This window comes from Ovis aries, chromosome 10 (genome assembly GCF_016772045.2).
Source record: "Ovis aries strain OAR_USU_Benz2616 breed Rambouillet chromosome 10, ARS-UI_Ramb_v3.0, whole genome shotgun sequence".
Lineage (NCBI taxonomy): Eukaryota > Metazoa > Chordata > Mammalia > Artiodactyla > Bovidae > Ovis > Ovis aries.
This window is the reverse complement of record NC_056063.1, coordinates 77,626,347-77,643,729: the sequence shown is the minus strand read 5'-3', so window position 1 is coordinate 77,643,729 and position 17,383 is coordinate 77,626,347. Positions and strand designations below refer to the sequence as shown.

The 17,383-nt window shown below is 42.9% G+C and overlaps 1 protein-coding gene across 2 annotated transcripts in view; it reads left to right on the top strand.

Annotated features, from left to right (window-relative positions):
* FGF14 (fibroblast growth factor 14) overlaps positions 1-17,383 on the top strand; it is a 649,238-nt gene that overhangs the window by 469,773 nt on the left and 162,082 nt on the right. Inside the window, exon 1 of one of the 2 annotated variants that reach the window (XM_015097958.4) lies at positions 3,026-4,205. The exons of the other annotated variant lie outside the window; for it this stretch is intronic. Coding sequence (XP_014953444.2) covers positions 4,013-4,205 — 193 coding nt within the window. The 5' untranslated portion in view covers positions 3,026-4,012. Of the gene's footprint in view, positions 1-3,025; positions 4,206-17,383 lie in introns of those variants that run through there. 2 annotated transcript variants of the gene reach the window in all.

Genomic DNA, 17,383 nt, shown 5'->3' with positions numbered 1-17,383 from the left:
GAAATATACACGAGGTTACATATATTTTGACACCAAAAAGCCATGGAAATTGGAACAGAATTTCCAAGATAGAAATAAGTGATCTGAAAGACAATGAAAATAATAGCTGTCATTTTTAAGCACCGAGGATGTTACCAGACACTGGACAAGGATCTTTACAATTGTTTATTAATTTTAATCTCACAAGAACTGAAAAGGAGATTTCATTATCATCTCAGTTTTAGAGATAAGGAAACTGAGGCTGAAGGAGAATAAAGCAACTCACTGGAGATCTTTATACAGGCAGGATGGAGCAGAGGCAAGAAATGAACGCGGCTGTCTGAAATCAGAGTTCAGACTCCTGACAGGTTGGTCAGGAGGCATTGCTGTCTCAGCAGTACTTTATTGTTTGCCTTTGTAAAGTCAAATGTGAAATTAGTGACACCAAGGAGGTCCTCATGAGTGTGAAATTATTTTCTGAATCACAGCAAGGTATGGATTTGTGTTCACCTGTCCTGAACGGTTTTCACCCTGGTTTTTTGTGTGTGTGTGTGTGTGTGTTTTTGTTTTTTTTTTTTGCACATGCTTTTATCACAGTTTAAGACAGCAGATGGCTCTCTTGCGTTTTTTTTTTTTTTTTCATTACCTCCATCTGTAAACAACTAAACAGTGTTTTGGGGAGGTGAAAAGGAAAGCGCATGGATTAAGCGAAAAGACGGGGATTCTCCCAATGCTGCCCCCAACCCCTGCTCCGCTAAAACAGGAAACCACACAAGATAGAAATGTCTCCGTTTAAGGCTTGTGAAATCCACAATCCTGCGTAGATGCCCTGAGACTGAGGAGTCCGCTGCGCCAGGGGTCGGAATGCATCAGGAAAAAAAGAGTATTTCTCGGTTATCAAAAAGCTGAAAGGCTTTGTGCTCCAAGGTGGGTTATTAATGCCAGTGGAAGCAGTGAGGATTAATTTCCTTCCCGCCTTGGGTGGCGCGGGGTGGGGAGTGGAAAGCTGCTTTTAAGGTAGAGCATCGGAGGCGCTCCCACGCTCAGGGAACTTGCTTCCTGGCTCAGCGCTAAGGCTGGGCAGAATCTCTGTCCGCGGTGCTGAATCGCACCCTTGTCTGGAGGTGGCTGGCGTTGAGGGGAAGGGGTCTAAAGAAACCAAAACACCAACCTTCCCTTGGATTATACAATCCAGAGACTTGTAGAGAAGACTGAATTATAAGAAAAAGCCTGGAAAGAAAATAATTAACACAACTCTAATAATAAGAAGCTTTTCTGTTCAAGTTATTATACGAGACACATTTATTACAAGGATTTAAAAAAAAGCTTTCAAAGCGAACTGGGTTATGTTGTTTGGGGCAATTGTACTATATTTAAAAGGTTACTATACTTAACATTTTGCTTCTTTGAAAAACTCATTACTATAAGTAAATATGTTTGCTTTAATTGTAAAGTCACTAGGAAATTGCAATCTGTAATGTCTGAAATGTCCAAATAGCCACTCTTCAATAATGGAAGGCAGGAGAAGCTACTTCTTCTGTTCAATACGACTTATTTCAGTGCATTTTTAATAGCTTTTTATTAGGTGTATCCATCTCTGCCAATGACCTTTCCTTTTTCAGCAGGAGCATGGCAACACTAAATACATAGTGTAAAAAGATGAGAACAAAGACATGTAACAGGGAGGAAAAGGTAGGCAGAGAGTAAAATAGCCAACACACCCTTTTCCTTTACTTTTCCTATCTCATAGCTGGTTAAGGATTGCAAATCTCTGGAAGAATTCCTCATGCATATTCCTTTTAATAATCATGGCTATTAGATAGATTTCATGTGTGCATAAAACACAATAAGGTAGGGAAAGTCAGCTTACAGAATATGCTCTTTAATGTTAAACATTAGTACATTATCCTAAAACCAATTTGATCTGCATTGGACTGAAATCTACATACTCCTTTTAGATTAAAGTGTCTTCCTCTGAAGAGACTTGTTAGTAAATATGTTGTAAATACAACGAGAAACAGCTGAGCAGTAATTGCTTCCGTGGTGAGACTGTGGGTAAGTTCTTCCGTAGAACAGAAGGTGTCTAGCCTCCTTGTCATCAGCCCTTGTCTGAACTTCTCCCACTTGCCTGGTTGCAGGTCTGCCTATTCCTGAGACAAAGTGTGTGTTGGTTCAGAACTGCTCCCAGGCTGCTTGCTGTCCTCTTCCCGGCTCTAAAAGCAGCCACCAGAGAAGCGATTGTTACAAGCAGCAATTACCAAATGAGTTTTCTTTCCTCATTCTTCACACCCGATTGTGAGACGTCTAGTTTGCCCATTTCTTTTCTTTGCCTTCCCGGAATGACAGGCAGCCTAAAGGAAGGAGGGAAAGGTGAGAAACCACAGGAGCACAAGCTACTCCTAGTTCTGACGCTCCGAGTGTATCCTAGAAACCATGGATCTGCGTTCACCCAGGCGTGAATGGTTTCTCTCCCAACCTCCTTTTCTGGGGCGCCCTCCACTTGCTCCCCTCCTCCTGGGCCTTCATATTTCGCTCGTCCAACACGGAACTGCTGTTGGACACAGACAGGAAATCAGGGAGACTAGGCAGCAGCTGTTGTGTTTGAATGTCAGACACAGTTCATCCGCTTTGCTCCCTGGCTCTCTACTCAGGGACAGCAGCTCTAATTGGAGTGTCCCTCGGTCTGGCTGCTTTCTCTTGTTGCTGGAATACTGTGTCACCCTCCCCGCCCTTAATACTCTGTGCTGACTTCTTCAATGTTCCGTCCCCGCTGCTGTTCTGTAGCAGCGACAGCTGCAGCCGTCTCTTCCTCCCAGTGCTACAGAGTAAATTTGAGAAGGGGGTGGGGGTGGTGAGGTGGGGTCTTCTCCCCTCCCCTCCTCCCTCCTTCTTGCTCTGCTACGGTTTCAGGAGGGCAAGCCTACTTCTCCCGGCAGCTAGCCAAGGGAGAGTCCGGCGAGTCTGGGTGGATTAGGTCGGGAGTGGAGACGCCTCCCTTCTCAGGACACATTCGCCTCCCTCCCAAGCTCCCTCCTCCCCTCTCCTCCTTCCCGGGGTGGAGAGGCTCCGGAGCTGGAGGGATTAGCCAGGAGGGCGGAAACCACCTCGCGTTCCAGCCGCTCCCGCGAGTTTCCGTGGACCAGGAGGCACGTTAAGATCCAGAAACCCTCGCAAAGCCCGGGGAGCCTCGGACACCTGCGAGTTTTCATCCAAGAAAAAGCGCGCTGATCATTCCTTCAATTCCACCTGCTTTGGTTCAGCCTCTTAGGACCCCACCCCCCTGCCACCCATTTTGGGCTTTCTTTTATATGATTATTAATATTTTCAAAGTCATCCTTGTATCTCCCCTTCCCCCCCCCTTTTTTTTTCTCTGAAGACTGACCTAGGAGGGGAGGGGGGGACGGGAGGGGAGTGGAGTGGGGTGGGAACGAAGCGCTCTGATTAGAGATCTCCTGGGAGAAGATTGCTCTCTCCAGATGCTGATTTCCAAAGCACTTGACAATCACCGGCAGAATCCGCGAGCGGGCAGCGGCGGCGGCACCGGCCGGGGGGCAGCTCGAGTCAGGCGCTGAATCCTGCCCGGCGCGCCCTGGACGCACCGACGCGGAGACCCTGCGGGCGCCGCTCCTCCACTCCTTGCCCTGGAAGAAGGCGGCCAGCTCGCCCTCGCGCCCGGGAGGCGGGACGGACAGCGAGGCCGCGCGAGTGGCGGCGGCTGCCCGTCGGAGAGAGGGCTCGGGCTGCACGCGGGGTGACCGGCGGCGCCCGCAGCCCCGAGCCCCACTCCCGGCTCCGACGCGGCCGCCACCTCGGGCTCCCGCCGCGCCCCGGGCGCATTTGCGCGCCGGGCCCCGCACTCCGGGGAGAGGGCGATGGGTCCTAGTGGGGACTGAGCGCCCCTGCGCCCTGTCCCCAGCCCTCCTCTCCGCCTCCCCGAGGGCGAGCCGCCGTCTGCGTCTCCCCGTCCCTCTCCGGGGTCCCTCGGCTCCCTTCCCTCCGTGCCTCCCTCCTCCGGACCCGGGCCGGGGCCACCATGGCCGCGGCCATCGCCAGCGGCTTGATCCGCCAGAAGCGGCAGGCGCGGGAGCAGCACTGGGACCGGCCGTCCGCCAGCAGGAGGCGGAGCAGCCCCAGCAAGAACCGCGGGCTCTGCAACGGTAACCTGGTGGACATCTTCTCCAAAGTTCGCATCTTCGGCCTCAAGAAGCGCAGATTGCGGCGCCAAGGTCTGTGCAGGGGGTCCTTGTCGGGAGGCGCGCCCTCGGCCCTCTCCCATCTCCCCGCCTGTGTGGGGCCTTTTTGGGCTCCCCTCCCGCCCTCGATCTCTCATCTCACCCCCGCAGCCCCCCTCCTCTCTCCTCCCAGGCAAGTCTCCCTTGCGAGCGCTCCGAGCGCCTTCCGCCCCCGGGAGCTGGGAACCGGCTCTCTGGCAACCTGTAGCCACTGAAAACTCCACCGGCCAGGAGCCCGCTGGGTGGCCCATTCCCACCGCTGCCTCTAGCTCTGCAGGCGGATGTGGGCTGACCCCCAGGGAGAGTCTCTGCTCTCTCTGGTCTTCTTGCCACTCGGGGCGCAGAGTCTGACTCCGGAATGTTGGGGCGATGGACAGGGGATGGGGGGAGGAACCTCCCCTAACACCTCTGGGTTCCGCCGGCTGCTTCCAGTCCACCTGGAGATGCCAGAAATTTCTGGGTCTGGCTCTCTCTGGGTTTCCAGGGCTCTTGGAAACCCGCTGGGCTCTCAGACTTTGGCGGAGGGTGGTGATCTCCGCCAGGCGCTCGGCGGGGGCTGGTGCGAGAGAAGTGAGTGGGAGTGTGTTTGCGTTGGGAGCCAGCTGGGTTGAGATTTACCAGAAAGCTGCTTAGCGGGCAGCACTGGTCACTCTGAGGTCTAGGGATCGCCTCTTGGGACGAGGAGAGGGGCGCAGAGAAGGAGGAACGCATCGGAGTAGGGGGGTTGGCAGACAACCCCATACGTGGTAGTCTTGATGCAAGGACTCAAGAATTACACGAGGCAAAAGAAGCAGTTACTATAGACAGATGACGAGAATAGTTGCCTCATTGGACGTATTTTTCTGGAAATAACTAGTGCCCAGCAAGACCTTCTGGTGCTGCCTTTAAAATGACCAGAGTCTCAGAAGGCGACTCACCCCTGAGCTGGAGCCCAGAGGCTTTTGTTCCTTCTGCCAGTCGGCTGGGCATCCAGTTGCTAGGGGAGGTTGTTTGGCGAGCATGTGGGATGTTTCCGTGGGAGAAATGGTGATGGCTTGCTTTTCATCACTAAGTGGGCTCTGCAGGAAACACTGAAGAATGTATTTACGTTAATAGGAGTATATGTTTGCCCAGCACATTATATTCCCGGTGCCCAGCTGTATTTATTTTAAGTTCCCTGTTGTTCCAAAGATGGGTAAGAGAAGCATATGTTTTAGGTGTATATCTATGTGAGGGTGTGTGTATCCCACACATTTGCAGATTTATGACCAAAAGTTTCAATGCTTCTTTAAACAAAAGCTAGAGCTGTATTTTTTTTTAAGCCACTCCTTGTCACAGATAGAAATTGGAGTTACCAGCTCTTAGAATCAAGAAGACAAATATCTGAGCAGGATCAGAATGGAAGTTCTAAGGTAGATAAATTATAGACCTATAAGAGAAGAGACTTCCTAATGAGGAGTTTGGGGACAGTGATGTTTTCAGACCAGTGTTGAAGCTGTTTAAGAAAATGGACTTTAATTTTCCACTTTAGCCTAGAGCCCTGTCCAGAAAACCTGGGTATTATAAGACCAATTGGATTGTTTTAAACGTTGTTGTTCCATGGAAGGTCATGTTATCGTGACTTAACCTGTTTGCTTCTCCCCTAATTTCATCTGAATATCTTTTAGAACCCAATTTTCACCAGCTAGAGCTCCAATTCTGCCATCTATTTGAGTAAATAAGCACATTTCTTCTAGATAGGATTATTTTAATATGAAGGATGATGAAAACTTAGTGTGTTTTCTTTAAAGGTAAACCAGTGGATTATTTTATAAATATGAACAATAAATGTTCTGAATCATATGAGTCATGAAGAAAGGTTTGCTTTACACTTGTGAATGTTAGGATGAGGGTAAACTTTTTACCAGTGAAAAAGACATCTGAGCTGTCTATTTCAACATTTGTAACCCTGGCTACTCCCTTGACATTTGTGAGTTTCCCGTGATATGCAAGCCTCAATGATCTGCAAGAAAAATATATTTGAGGGTACTTTTGCTACCTTATTTTTGATGGAAGAATGGAAAAGAAATAAAATAGAAGGAAGTTTCATCAGGACCTTTTCTTTTATCCTTCTAATATATTTTCTATATAAAGATACATATTTTTCAGTGAGGAAAATATAGATAAACCCTTTGAGTATTAGAAAGGAATTATTTTTAATTTAAGCAAAATAAATGTTGAAACTATATTGTGTAAGTTGTATATTAATATATAATTACATGGTTATATATTACTAAATATAACTATACACAATTCTTATTTAATTAAATATTTCCTTAGGAAATATTTTTAAGCATGCTTGCCTTTTCCTCCTGTACTCATTCTTTGCGTAGGAACTGACCCAAGGAAATTTTAAAATTCTGATTTCTTGATTTAAAGGTATAACTTTCATGTGTGACAATTTATCATTTTATTTGAAAATTCTTAATTTGGCAAATAGTCATTGAATCCTTATCATGTGTCAAGTCCTGTTCTAGGACTTGTGCAGTGTTGAAAAGAGCAGACGATTCTTCTTGCATCACGGAGCTTACAGACGTGAGACAAAAAGTCACTGCAGGTAGCAAGGAACAAGTTAATAAGAAATTACAAAACTCCAGGTCCTGAAATGCACAAAGAAGGCTGAAGCAGAGAACCACGGGGCAAGGGTGGTGGGAAGGGGGACCTAGTCAGAGCCAATAGACAGGGTGGGAGACACCGAGAGCTACAGGCTGAAGGCTGCCATCTGAGAAAGGGTGCAGAGGTCTGAAGAACAATGTGTGTGAAGCCCCTGAAGTGGGGATACTCTTAGCCTGTTGGGAGAAGGAGAGAAGGGGTAGAAACTTCAGGTATACTGCCATTTCTTATTACATCTGTTTTGACTGCAGTTTGCTTTTTGACACAGAAATGCAAATACACTTGACATGTTTGCCAACAAAATAAAGAATAGCTTGATATTTTGTCTTTTGGGGAAAAGTAATATACATATCTTAGATGTAGGGTTTTATTTTTAACCCTCCTTTAAGTAGTAATTTATTTAATATAAAAAGTATGACACGTTTATTTATCTCCTTTGGGTCAAGCCTTACCCCCCAACTCTGTTCACCTCCTGACCCCATAGAAGGTGGTTTTTGCACCAGTTGAGTTACTCCTGTAAGGGATGGTAATTTGCTAGATGGCTTAGTGGTCATGGTGGGCACCGCACTCTATCTTACCTTCCAGACTCATCTCCCTCCACCCTTGCGATAACTCTTTGGATTCCAAACATCATTCATGGTTCAACCACACGGTTTCAAATCTCTGCACTTCAGTTTGTGCTTCACTCGGCACGTAATCTCTCCCTTCACCTGTTGAAATGATGCCCATTTCTTAAAGCCTGGAAAAAAATGCCAGCTTCTCTGAGATGTCTTCCCTCATTGCTGAGAAGTAAAAAGAACTCATTGTATACCTCACGATTGTTGTTTATGCCCAATAATAATTAATCCAGCACACATATTCAGTAGCTTGTGGTAGGGAGCAGTGTCTCTGTTTTCTGTATTCCTGGGCTTTCAAATCTTGGCAGTGTGTCTGCCATGCCCCAGGTACTTGTCACTGCCCTCGAATTGAATTGAAATAAGGAATGTCAATGTGTCCAAAGCTGAAAAAGTGTTTTTGGACCACGGTGCTCTAACTAGACTATTTTAGAAGTAAATATACTTTTCAAAATGTTATGTCTTTTTTTTTTTAACTTTCCCTAAGAGTACACATATAATCTATCCTTTTTTAAGGAATTGGAGTGTGATTACATATTTGCAAGTTATTCTCAAGAATGCAAGAATATAACCAACCTCACTTTAAGGCTTAATTAGTTTATGAAAATAAGATACTTAGAATATCTGTTGACAGCTAAAAAAAGAAGGCACAAGGAAACCAACAATTTGCATCTAGTTTTATTATTTGGAATCTCAACAACAAAAAAAGGAAAACTGAAACAGAACCCACCTGTGATGATATATATGAACATTATATTCTAAAAGTGTTACTTTTTTGTTATTAGTTTTTAAACCAAAGAAGAACTTTCATTTTTGTAGGATAATAACTTTTCAAAATCTTTGGTATAGCTAATGCAATTGTGTTTTGAAATCTATATTTCATTTTTTGGCTGTTTTCATAGGAGCAATGATATCATGTGTAATGTATTTATAGGTTTAATCAGTAATTATGTGGGTTTCTCGCTAACACATTTTACCCAGCATAAATTATAGGATGTCATAAGAAACAAGGGATGAAAAATGAGCTACTGAAAATTTGTTTTCAACTTATTCTGTCATATATATACACACCTATATAGACATTTCTTTGCGACACTGTGATAAAGAAACCCATCAGCTATCCTAATAAAAGAGAAGTGGTCTTCCTTCTTACACGGTACTGTGTAAGGAAAGCCAAGCACACCCTTTCAGAAAATAATCAACAGCAAAGAGTTGTTTCAGCAAAAGCCCACCATCTTGTCTTACTGCTTCTGAGCCATCACCATTGAAAAGAAAAAGACAGCCTACTTATTTGGGCTCTTTAGGTCAAAATAAGGAAGGAGTATTTTTCTCCCAAAAGATCATCCTGTTTTACTTTTGGAAGTATATTTTTTTTACTTTTCTAGAATGATGTTTTTTACTTTTCTTCCTACCTATCTTTTGATACCTGTTGACTAACTTTGATAAGCAGAGTTTTATTACTTGTTAGTTTTATTAAGGCTAGACAAAAATTGTACATTTTCTATCTTGAAATGTCTCATTCTTTAATGAGGGCTATTCTGTCAAATGCAGGCTTTCTAAGTGAGAGATATTATGGGATTATTACTGAATTGGTACATAAAACAATTTCAAAGACTTTTTTTAAATTGACCTTGCTTCCTTATGTATATTTTCTGTGACTTGTTATGATTTCAGACATTCTACATTTGCTGAAAGCTTCTGAAAAAAGATTAATACCAATATGGTGCAATAAATTAGTGTTATAATATATAAAGTGTAAGATAGCAGAGTAGGTCAGGTAAGATGCAAGTTAGGTTAAGTCAGTAAGATGGTTTCCTTTGGGTTAGGTTAGATTCGTTGCTTGAGTTGAGTTTACATATATTGAGAAAATAGTACTATTAACTGGTAAAGAAATCCTCTGACATGTCTTCAAATACAGGATTTCAGAAGCACCAATTCTCCTCCACTCCCCTGACTAGGTTACCATTATCAGCTACAGATTTCACTTTATATTTCAAATTAGTAGAATCATTAGTGCAGCTGTTCTACATTTAGCTCCTAAATTCTGTTTTTCCTGTTAGTGATTTTAGTCTATACAGTGTTCCTATAAGAAAGTCATTTTAAAATAGACATGAGCCTCCCCTCTCTTCAGTGTAAAAAGGATATCTTCTAAATTTTATATACTTAATTTTAAATAATGGCAGACATTGAAAGGGAGTAGTAAATGAATTCTATTTCAATCTGATTTATCACTTTGCTCTGAAATCTAGGTTTCTTTCTAGATATAGTTTATATTAATTTCTCTCCAAATGGTCAGAAATTTTAGCCAAAAGAACTATGATATTTAGATAGTACAGATTGTATATGATATTTTAAATAGAGTCATTTTAGCACTCAAAGGCTAAAAACATGATAATGGTAGACTCAAAAATATAAGAGACCATTTTAGGGGGTTGATGCAATTTAAAGTCAACTGCACTATGTTGACATGACTAGAAAATTAATTTAGTCATTTTATCTACAATGGTTCCAACGTTCAATTTAAGAAATTGCTATAATTTAATAATTTTATTTAAATGAATATGGTACCATTCACTGTCTCCTAGGGCTGAAAGGCTAGCTGTAAGGCGTGGTAGTAGGCATCTAGACACCTTATATAAAAATCAATTTCTGTTACCACTTTGTCGTTCAGGAAAAAAGATTCTTTTCTTTAAGCTATATTGTGTAAAATACTTTTTATGGAATATGGGTTTCACCCTATGCTTTTATGCTTCTTTGATATCAGGTTTAATAGGGACCCGTATGGTATGATGGCGGGCAGCAACCACTTAAAAGTCAGTGTCTCACCAGTGCCTGACATATAGCTAACAAGCCACAGCATTTAACGAGTGAATGAAAAATCCTGTATTTCTCAGAATTTATGAGTAGCAGTGGCACAGAGGGGCCATTGAGATCAGTGAGCACATGGCAATGGCTGTAGTTGACTGGAAACTTATTAATGCGTCACCAACCACCTATATGACACTCACAATGTCAGGCACCGCCCCTGAGTACCCTCTATCCTCACAGCAAGCAGATGCATAGGTACGCTATATTATCCATTATTTGATGATACACTAAAATATTACCCAACCACCCATTTTACAAATAAGGTATCTGAAACCAAAGAAAAGAATGAGTAAATTGTCCAGGTTCACATAACGTTAAGATATGGAGGTTGGATTAAAACCTAGGTTCCAGGGTGGCTCCACGGTCCCCTCTACTAACCAGTGCCCAACATCAGGTGTCACATATTTGATTCCATTACTTCAATTAGTTGAGATTCATCACCATCTCAAAGGAAACCAAGGCTCAAAGAATCTGTGTTTTGCCAAAAGATTTGCACATAGCAAGTGACACAACCAAAATTCAAAAGCAAATTTGTCCTTTGATATCCTGTCCTTCTCACTGCTTTCCACTCTTTCAATTCTTTACGGCATTAGCACTAACCGCAGACATTATTGCAAGGCCCATAGTAGAGGGGGAGCATCTGTATCTGTTGATTGGATGCATGTAAAGTGAAGGGAAGTGATAGTCACTCAGTCATGTCCAACTCTTTGCGACCCCAAGGACTATACAGTCCATGGAATTCTCCAGGCCAGAATACTGGAGTGGGTGGCTTTTCCCTTCTCCATGAGATCTTTCCAACCCAGGGATTGAACCCAGGTCTCCCACATTGCAGGCAGATTCTTGACCAGCTGAGCCAGGAGGGAAGCCCTGAATACATATAATAATGTGTTATTAACTTTTTTAAACTGACAGTGCAGTAAAGTGTGCCTGGAAGCAGAGATTTATTTGTGGGATTTGGGGAAAGAGACCAAAAAAAAAAAAAAAAAAAAAGAAAGCCATATTTTACCAAGCCATTTTTGATATAGGAATGCAGCTTTGGTTTTTCCAGCAAGTGTTTGGAAGTGACATAAGGTGATGTTATCTTCTTAATGAATTGCCACATTGACCTGAAATTCTGAAAAGGATTCATTAGGAGGGCTTTCACTAGCGTGTAATGACTTTAATGTGAGGTCTTTCATTAATTTTTCATTAATTGTCTCAGATAATATATTTTTTTAATATTTCTTGTGTCTGTTAAGTTATATTCCACGATAAACTGAAGCAAACCAGCAAGGTTATAGAGTCACAAATTAATCATGAAAATTTCAGACTGTTAGTAACACTGGTTCATTGTCCTTTTCTAATGAGTTCTTAGATCTTCTTCCTAATACCAATACCAGAAAAATGTAATGGAGTCAAGGCTAAAAATTGTTTGTAAATTGTATTATGTGCGTTATAACAATTGCACACATGTGAATATTTAAATCTGGTACAGCCTTGCAAGTCTCCCTGGAGAAGGAAATGGAAGCCCACTCCAGTATTCTTGCCTGGAGAATCCCATGGACAGAGGCGCTTGGCGGGCTACGATCTATGGAGTTGCAAGAAACAGACACGACTTAGCGACTAAACCACCACCACAGCCTTCACAAGTCTAGTTATATGTTATTTAGGTATTTTTATTGACATATTATCTGACTCTTCTTCTCTTGTTATCTTGCTTATTACATGGCAAAACTACATGGTTGACCCAACTGCCCACCTACTGTGTGCCTGCGCCTACACGTCTGATTTTGGCTGATGAGAAATGTGCATATGCATGGATTGGTTCCTCTTTCAGTTCATAGTCAGTAATACCAAGTGGGCTCTTGGTACATTTTTAAAAATATATTTACACTTGAATAGATTATATTTCTTATCTTCTGTCCAAACATCTTAGACCTCCTCTCCTATCCTCTCCATCAGCTGTGTTCTTGCTTGTATTTTTCTGAGAAAATAGAAATAATCGAAAATAAATTTCCATATACTCCACAACTGCTTTTACAGATATATCTGCTGATCTACCCACTTCCCCCTTTTCCTACTGAACTTGGGAATGAACTCTTAGTGTTCCTATTTAAGGTCAAAACCTCCACAAATCGAGGGACAGAACCTTTCCCCTACTTAGGGACGAAAATCCAATATTTTCCTCTCTCTTCTGCATCATATAATTTCTGTATCCTCCTGTATGATTCTCATCAGCATATAAATATACTACAGTGTAGTTCATCTTAGAATTTAATCTCCTGTTGATTATACATTCCTCTCTTGCTGTTAAACCAACTATCTTTTATTGGCAAAACTTAAGGTAACTTTTTTTACATTTGTGCTTTTGAATTTTTAAAATATCCTGTTAGTATGACAAAGGGCTTCTAAGATAGGGGAAATGGTAAAAGTTTTATCTATTAAGAATTCAGGGATAAATTTATAGAGTTCTCATCTCTTCTGGTTAGTTTCTCCAAGGGCTATGTAACCACTGAGTTCAGTGGCTATGTGAATATAGTATATTTTCTCAGGAGACTCTTGAATGTTTGATGGACAGTTGTTTTCTTCAGAATCCAACGATTTTCTCCCTTTTGAAAGGAGAAAATAGAATCTCTTGAAAATAGAATCTCATTGCTTAATGTCTTTTTATTCCAGCACATGCTTCACAGTAGCTCTTTAGATTTCTGTAAATAATTCCTGCCTAGCCTGGGCTGCATTATGCCCTTTAAATATTTGTTCACGGCTTTTTATCCTCCTTACCATTTGGCCAGCTTACAATTGTTTAACTCTGTTAATCTTTCTGCATAAGTAAATGCCACCAGCAGCTTAATCGTTTCTGTAGCTTCAGTTGTTCACTGATTACCTCATCCTTATTCCAGCAAATCATATCACTGCTGTTTGCATGAAGGAAATTTCATGCTGAGGCCAACCTTGCCGTAGAGAGCACTGAACGCATCTGCTGGCTCCCTTCTCTCCGGGGCTGGGGTCGGACTTGGATGGAGGGATGGAGAGACTGAACAGATCTATGCAGGGTAGAAGGATCTGTCTTGGCTTCCTACTGAACACATTAAAGGAAAACACAGGGAAACTAATCAAACCTCTGGACCTGCTATACAACCTGGTGTTGTACATCCCATCTCTTACTTCTCCCAACCTCAGGATATAAGGAGCATTATTTTTATCTTCATGGATGAGAGAAAGTGAGGTAATTTTTCCAGGGACTTCTACTTGGCAGAAGGAGTAACATCTTATTGGGGGGAAAAAAACCCGAATAAGCTTTTTGGACAACCCAGATATTCGGATGCTGATCTGATTGATACAAGGTGTATATTTTTAGAATGAACTCAGTTCAGTTCAGTTCAGTTGCTCAGTCGTGTCCGACTCTTTGTGATGCGACCCCATGAATCGCAGCATGCCAGGCCTCCCTGTTCACCACCAACTCCCAGAGTTCACTCAGACTCACATCCATCGAGTCAGTGATGCCATCCAGCCATCTCATCCTCTGTCGTCCCCTTCTCCTCCTGCCCCCAATCCCTCCAAGCATCAGAGTCTTTTCCAATGAGTCAACTCTTTGCATGAGGTGGACAAAGTACTGGAGTTTCAGCTTTAGCATCATTCCCTCCAAAGAAATCCCAGGGCTGATCTCCTTCAGAATGGACTGGTTGGGTCTCCTTGCAGTCCAAGGGACTCTCAGGAGTCTTCTCCAACACCGCAGTTCAAAAGCATCAATTCTTCAGCGCTCAGCCTTCTTCACAGTCCAACTCTCACATCCATACATGACCACTGGAAAAACCATCTAGCCTTGAGTAGACGGACCTTTGTTGGCAAAGTAATGTCTCTGCTTTTGAATATGCTATCTAGGTTGGACATAACTTTTCTTCCAAGGAGAAACAGTGGATCTCAAATAATCGAGGAATCTTCACTATATTCCAGTATCTTACTAGATTCATCCTCGGGCTGAGCTAGAACATCGAGCACAAGGTTCGCTTTGCTCTTACTGGTTCTCCGTGTTCTCTCCTGGGCGCTCCAGCCGCCACTGCAACCAACAGTGTTGCACGCAGGGTAACCCTTCACTCAGAAGTGTGTCCCCAGCCTTGAGTCCACATTTCCGTCCAATGCTTGGGACACTGGGCACCAAGCAGAACAGAAAGGCAGAGCCTGGATGGGTTCATTCCGTCATCCTTTAGACTTCCCTTTTAGAGGCAGCCATTCCCTGGCAGTTCAGATGGTAAAGAATCTGCCTGCAGTGCAGGAGACCCGGGTTCGATCCCTGGGTCAGGCAGAGCCCCTGGAGAAGGGAATGGCCACCCACTCCAGAATGCTTTCCTGGAAAATCCCACAGACAGAGGAGCCTGGCAAGCTAGAGTTCGTGAAGTCTCAAAGAGCTGGAGGCGACTGAGTGCCCTAACACACACACCTCCTAGCTAGTGTGGTGATGGAAACGTTTTCCTGGAAGGTTTGGAGCATTTTACATATGTCAGGCTTTTATATACTTCCTCCCCAGAACTTCGCAGTTTGGAAAGTTATAAAAGTGATAAAAGTTGTTGAAGTGTCAAGCATGTGTGGTTAATAAGCAAACATTTCCTCTTCTCCTGCTACTGCTGCTGGGCTGATGCAATTTGTATCATGAGAAATGTCCCTTGTACCTAAATTCTCCCATGACTATAACCATTTTACTTTCTGGATCATTCGTGGTTGTAGGGTGAAATGAAACTGAGACTTTGAGGACAATAGTAAGTGCTTTTTGGCAACATCTTTACACCAACTTAGTTGGCTCAGATGGTAAAGAATCTGCCTGCAGTATGGGAGACCCAGGTTTGATCCCTAGATTGGGAAGATCCCCTGGAGAAGGGAATAGCAACCCACTCCAATATTCTTGTCTGGAGAAACCCCTGGACAGAGGAGCCTGGTGGGCTATAGTCCATGGGGTCAGAAAGAGTTGGACATGGGTGAGCAATGGACACTCACTCTTTTTTTCACTTAAACTTCCCGTACTGCATGGTTTTTTCTTTTGCCCCATAAGCAGCCAGGGATTGTACCACCAGCCCTGAAGATGAAGGTGAAGTCGCTCAGTCGTGTCTGACTCTTTGCAACCCCATGGACTGTAGCCTACCAGGCTCCTCCGTCCATGGGATTCTCCAGGCAAGAATATTGGAGTGGGTTGCGATTTCCTTCTCCAGGGGATCTTCCTGACCCAGGGATCGAACCCAGGTCTCCCACATTGGAGGCAGACGTTTTAACCTCTGAGCCACCAGGGAAGCCATACTCCACACATCACACTGCCCTCCATGGTATGGTTGGTGATGGGGAGTGTGTAGACTCAGACCCTGGGCCTTGGGGCTTCGCTATACCTCTTCGGGCTGAGCAAACTCTGTCTATATACAGAGACCTCTATGCGAGGAGCAGGCCTGGCAAGTTGATTTGGAAGAATACCTTTTATTGGAATATAGTTGATTTGCAATGTGGTGTTACTTTCTGTTGTACAGCAAAGTGAATCAGTCTATATGCTTTTTTTAGATTCTTTTCCCATATAGTGGAGAAGGAAATGGGAATCCACTCTAGTATTCTTGCCTGGAGAATTCCGTGGACAAGGGAGCCTGGTGGGCTACAGTCTATGGGGTCACAGAGAGTGGGACATGACTAAGTGACTTTCACTTTCGCTTTTCCCATACAGGCCATTATCGAGTATTTAGTAGACTTCTCTGTGCTATTGTTCTTCAGCCAAAAAGTTGTGTCCGATTCTTTGCAGCCCCATGGACTATAGTACACAAGGCTTCCCTGTCTCTCACCGTCTCCTGGAGTTCACCCATGTTTGTGTCCATTGAATTGGTGATCTTTGTGCTATACAGCAGTTTCTTATTAGTTATCTATTTTATATATAGTAGCGTGTATATGTCTGTCTCCATCTCCCAATGTATCCCCCTTATCCCCTAGTAACCATAATTTTTTTCTGCATCCATGAATCTATTTCTGTTTTGTAAATAAGTTCATTTGTATCCTGCTTTGTTTTTGATTCTGCATATAGGTTGTATCATTTGCTATTTGACTTTCTGTGTCTGACTTACTTTACTCAGTATGACAATATCTTAGTCCATCCACGTAGCTGCAAATAGCATTATTTGGTTCTTTTCTATGGCTGAGTAATGTTCCATTGCATATATGCCCCACAACTTCTTTATCCATCCCTTTGTTGATGGACATTTAGGTTGCTTCCATAGCCTGGCTATTGTAAATAGTGCTCCTGTGAACTTTAGAGTGCGTGGATACCTTTTTTTTTTTTTTAATTGAAAGCTTCTTTTACATATACATGTATCTGTTATTTTCCACATTCTTGTCCTGTTTGGGTTATTCCAGAACATTGAGCAGAGTCCCCTGTGCTATACAGTAGGTCGTTGTTGGTCGCTGCTGCTACTGCTGCTAAGTCGCTTCAGTCGTGTCTGACTCTGTGTCATCTATTTTAAATATGGCAGTGTGTGCATGTCCATCCCAAACTCCCGCTATCCCTCCCCTGACTCTTCCCCATATTTGTCTTTGAAAGAGTACCTTTTAGCTTCAAGTTTGAGACAAGTTGTAGCTAAGGGTGCTTTCATCAGCTCCTCCTTCCCTTTCTCTTTGTGTCCAATTGTGAAAGACAGAGAAAATAAGCATTATGTATGAGTGTGTTTATGTGTAAATTAAAAGATTAATGTGAAGCTTGTTATGTGATGCAGATATCACATGAGGTATAAAAACAAATTCCTAAGTGTGTTCAATTCCATATATATATATATATATATATATATATACACGCTTAAATTCGATGTGCTTACACATATGAATACGGAGACAAAAGAGAAATCTGCTTAAGTCTCTACTAAAAGTTAGTTTAATGCCCCCCGGTACTTCTAGGACTCAATTTTTCAAACATCTTTTTCCTTAACCAACCTCATTATGTTTTTCTGGGATTGACATTTGCATAGAATTTTTTTTTTTAATTCAAAGTTTTGATAAGACCTAGTAGGTACTAAGGCAAAATCCATTTGAAAGGAATAAAGTTCCAGTGAAGAAATCTGGAAGCAG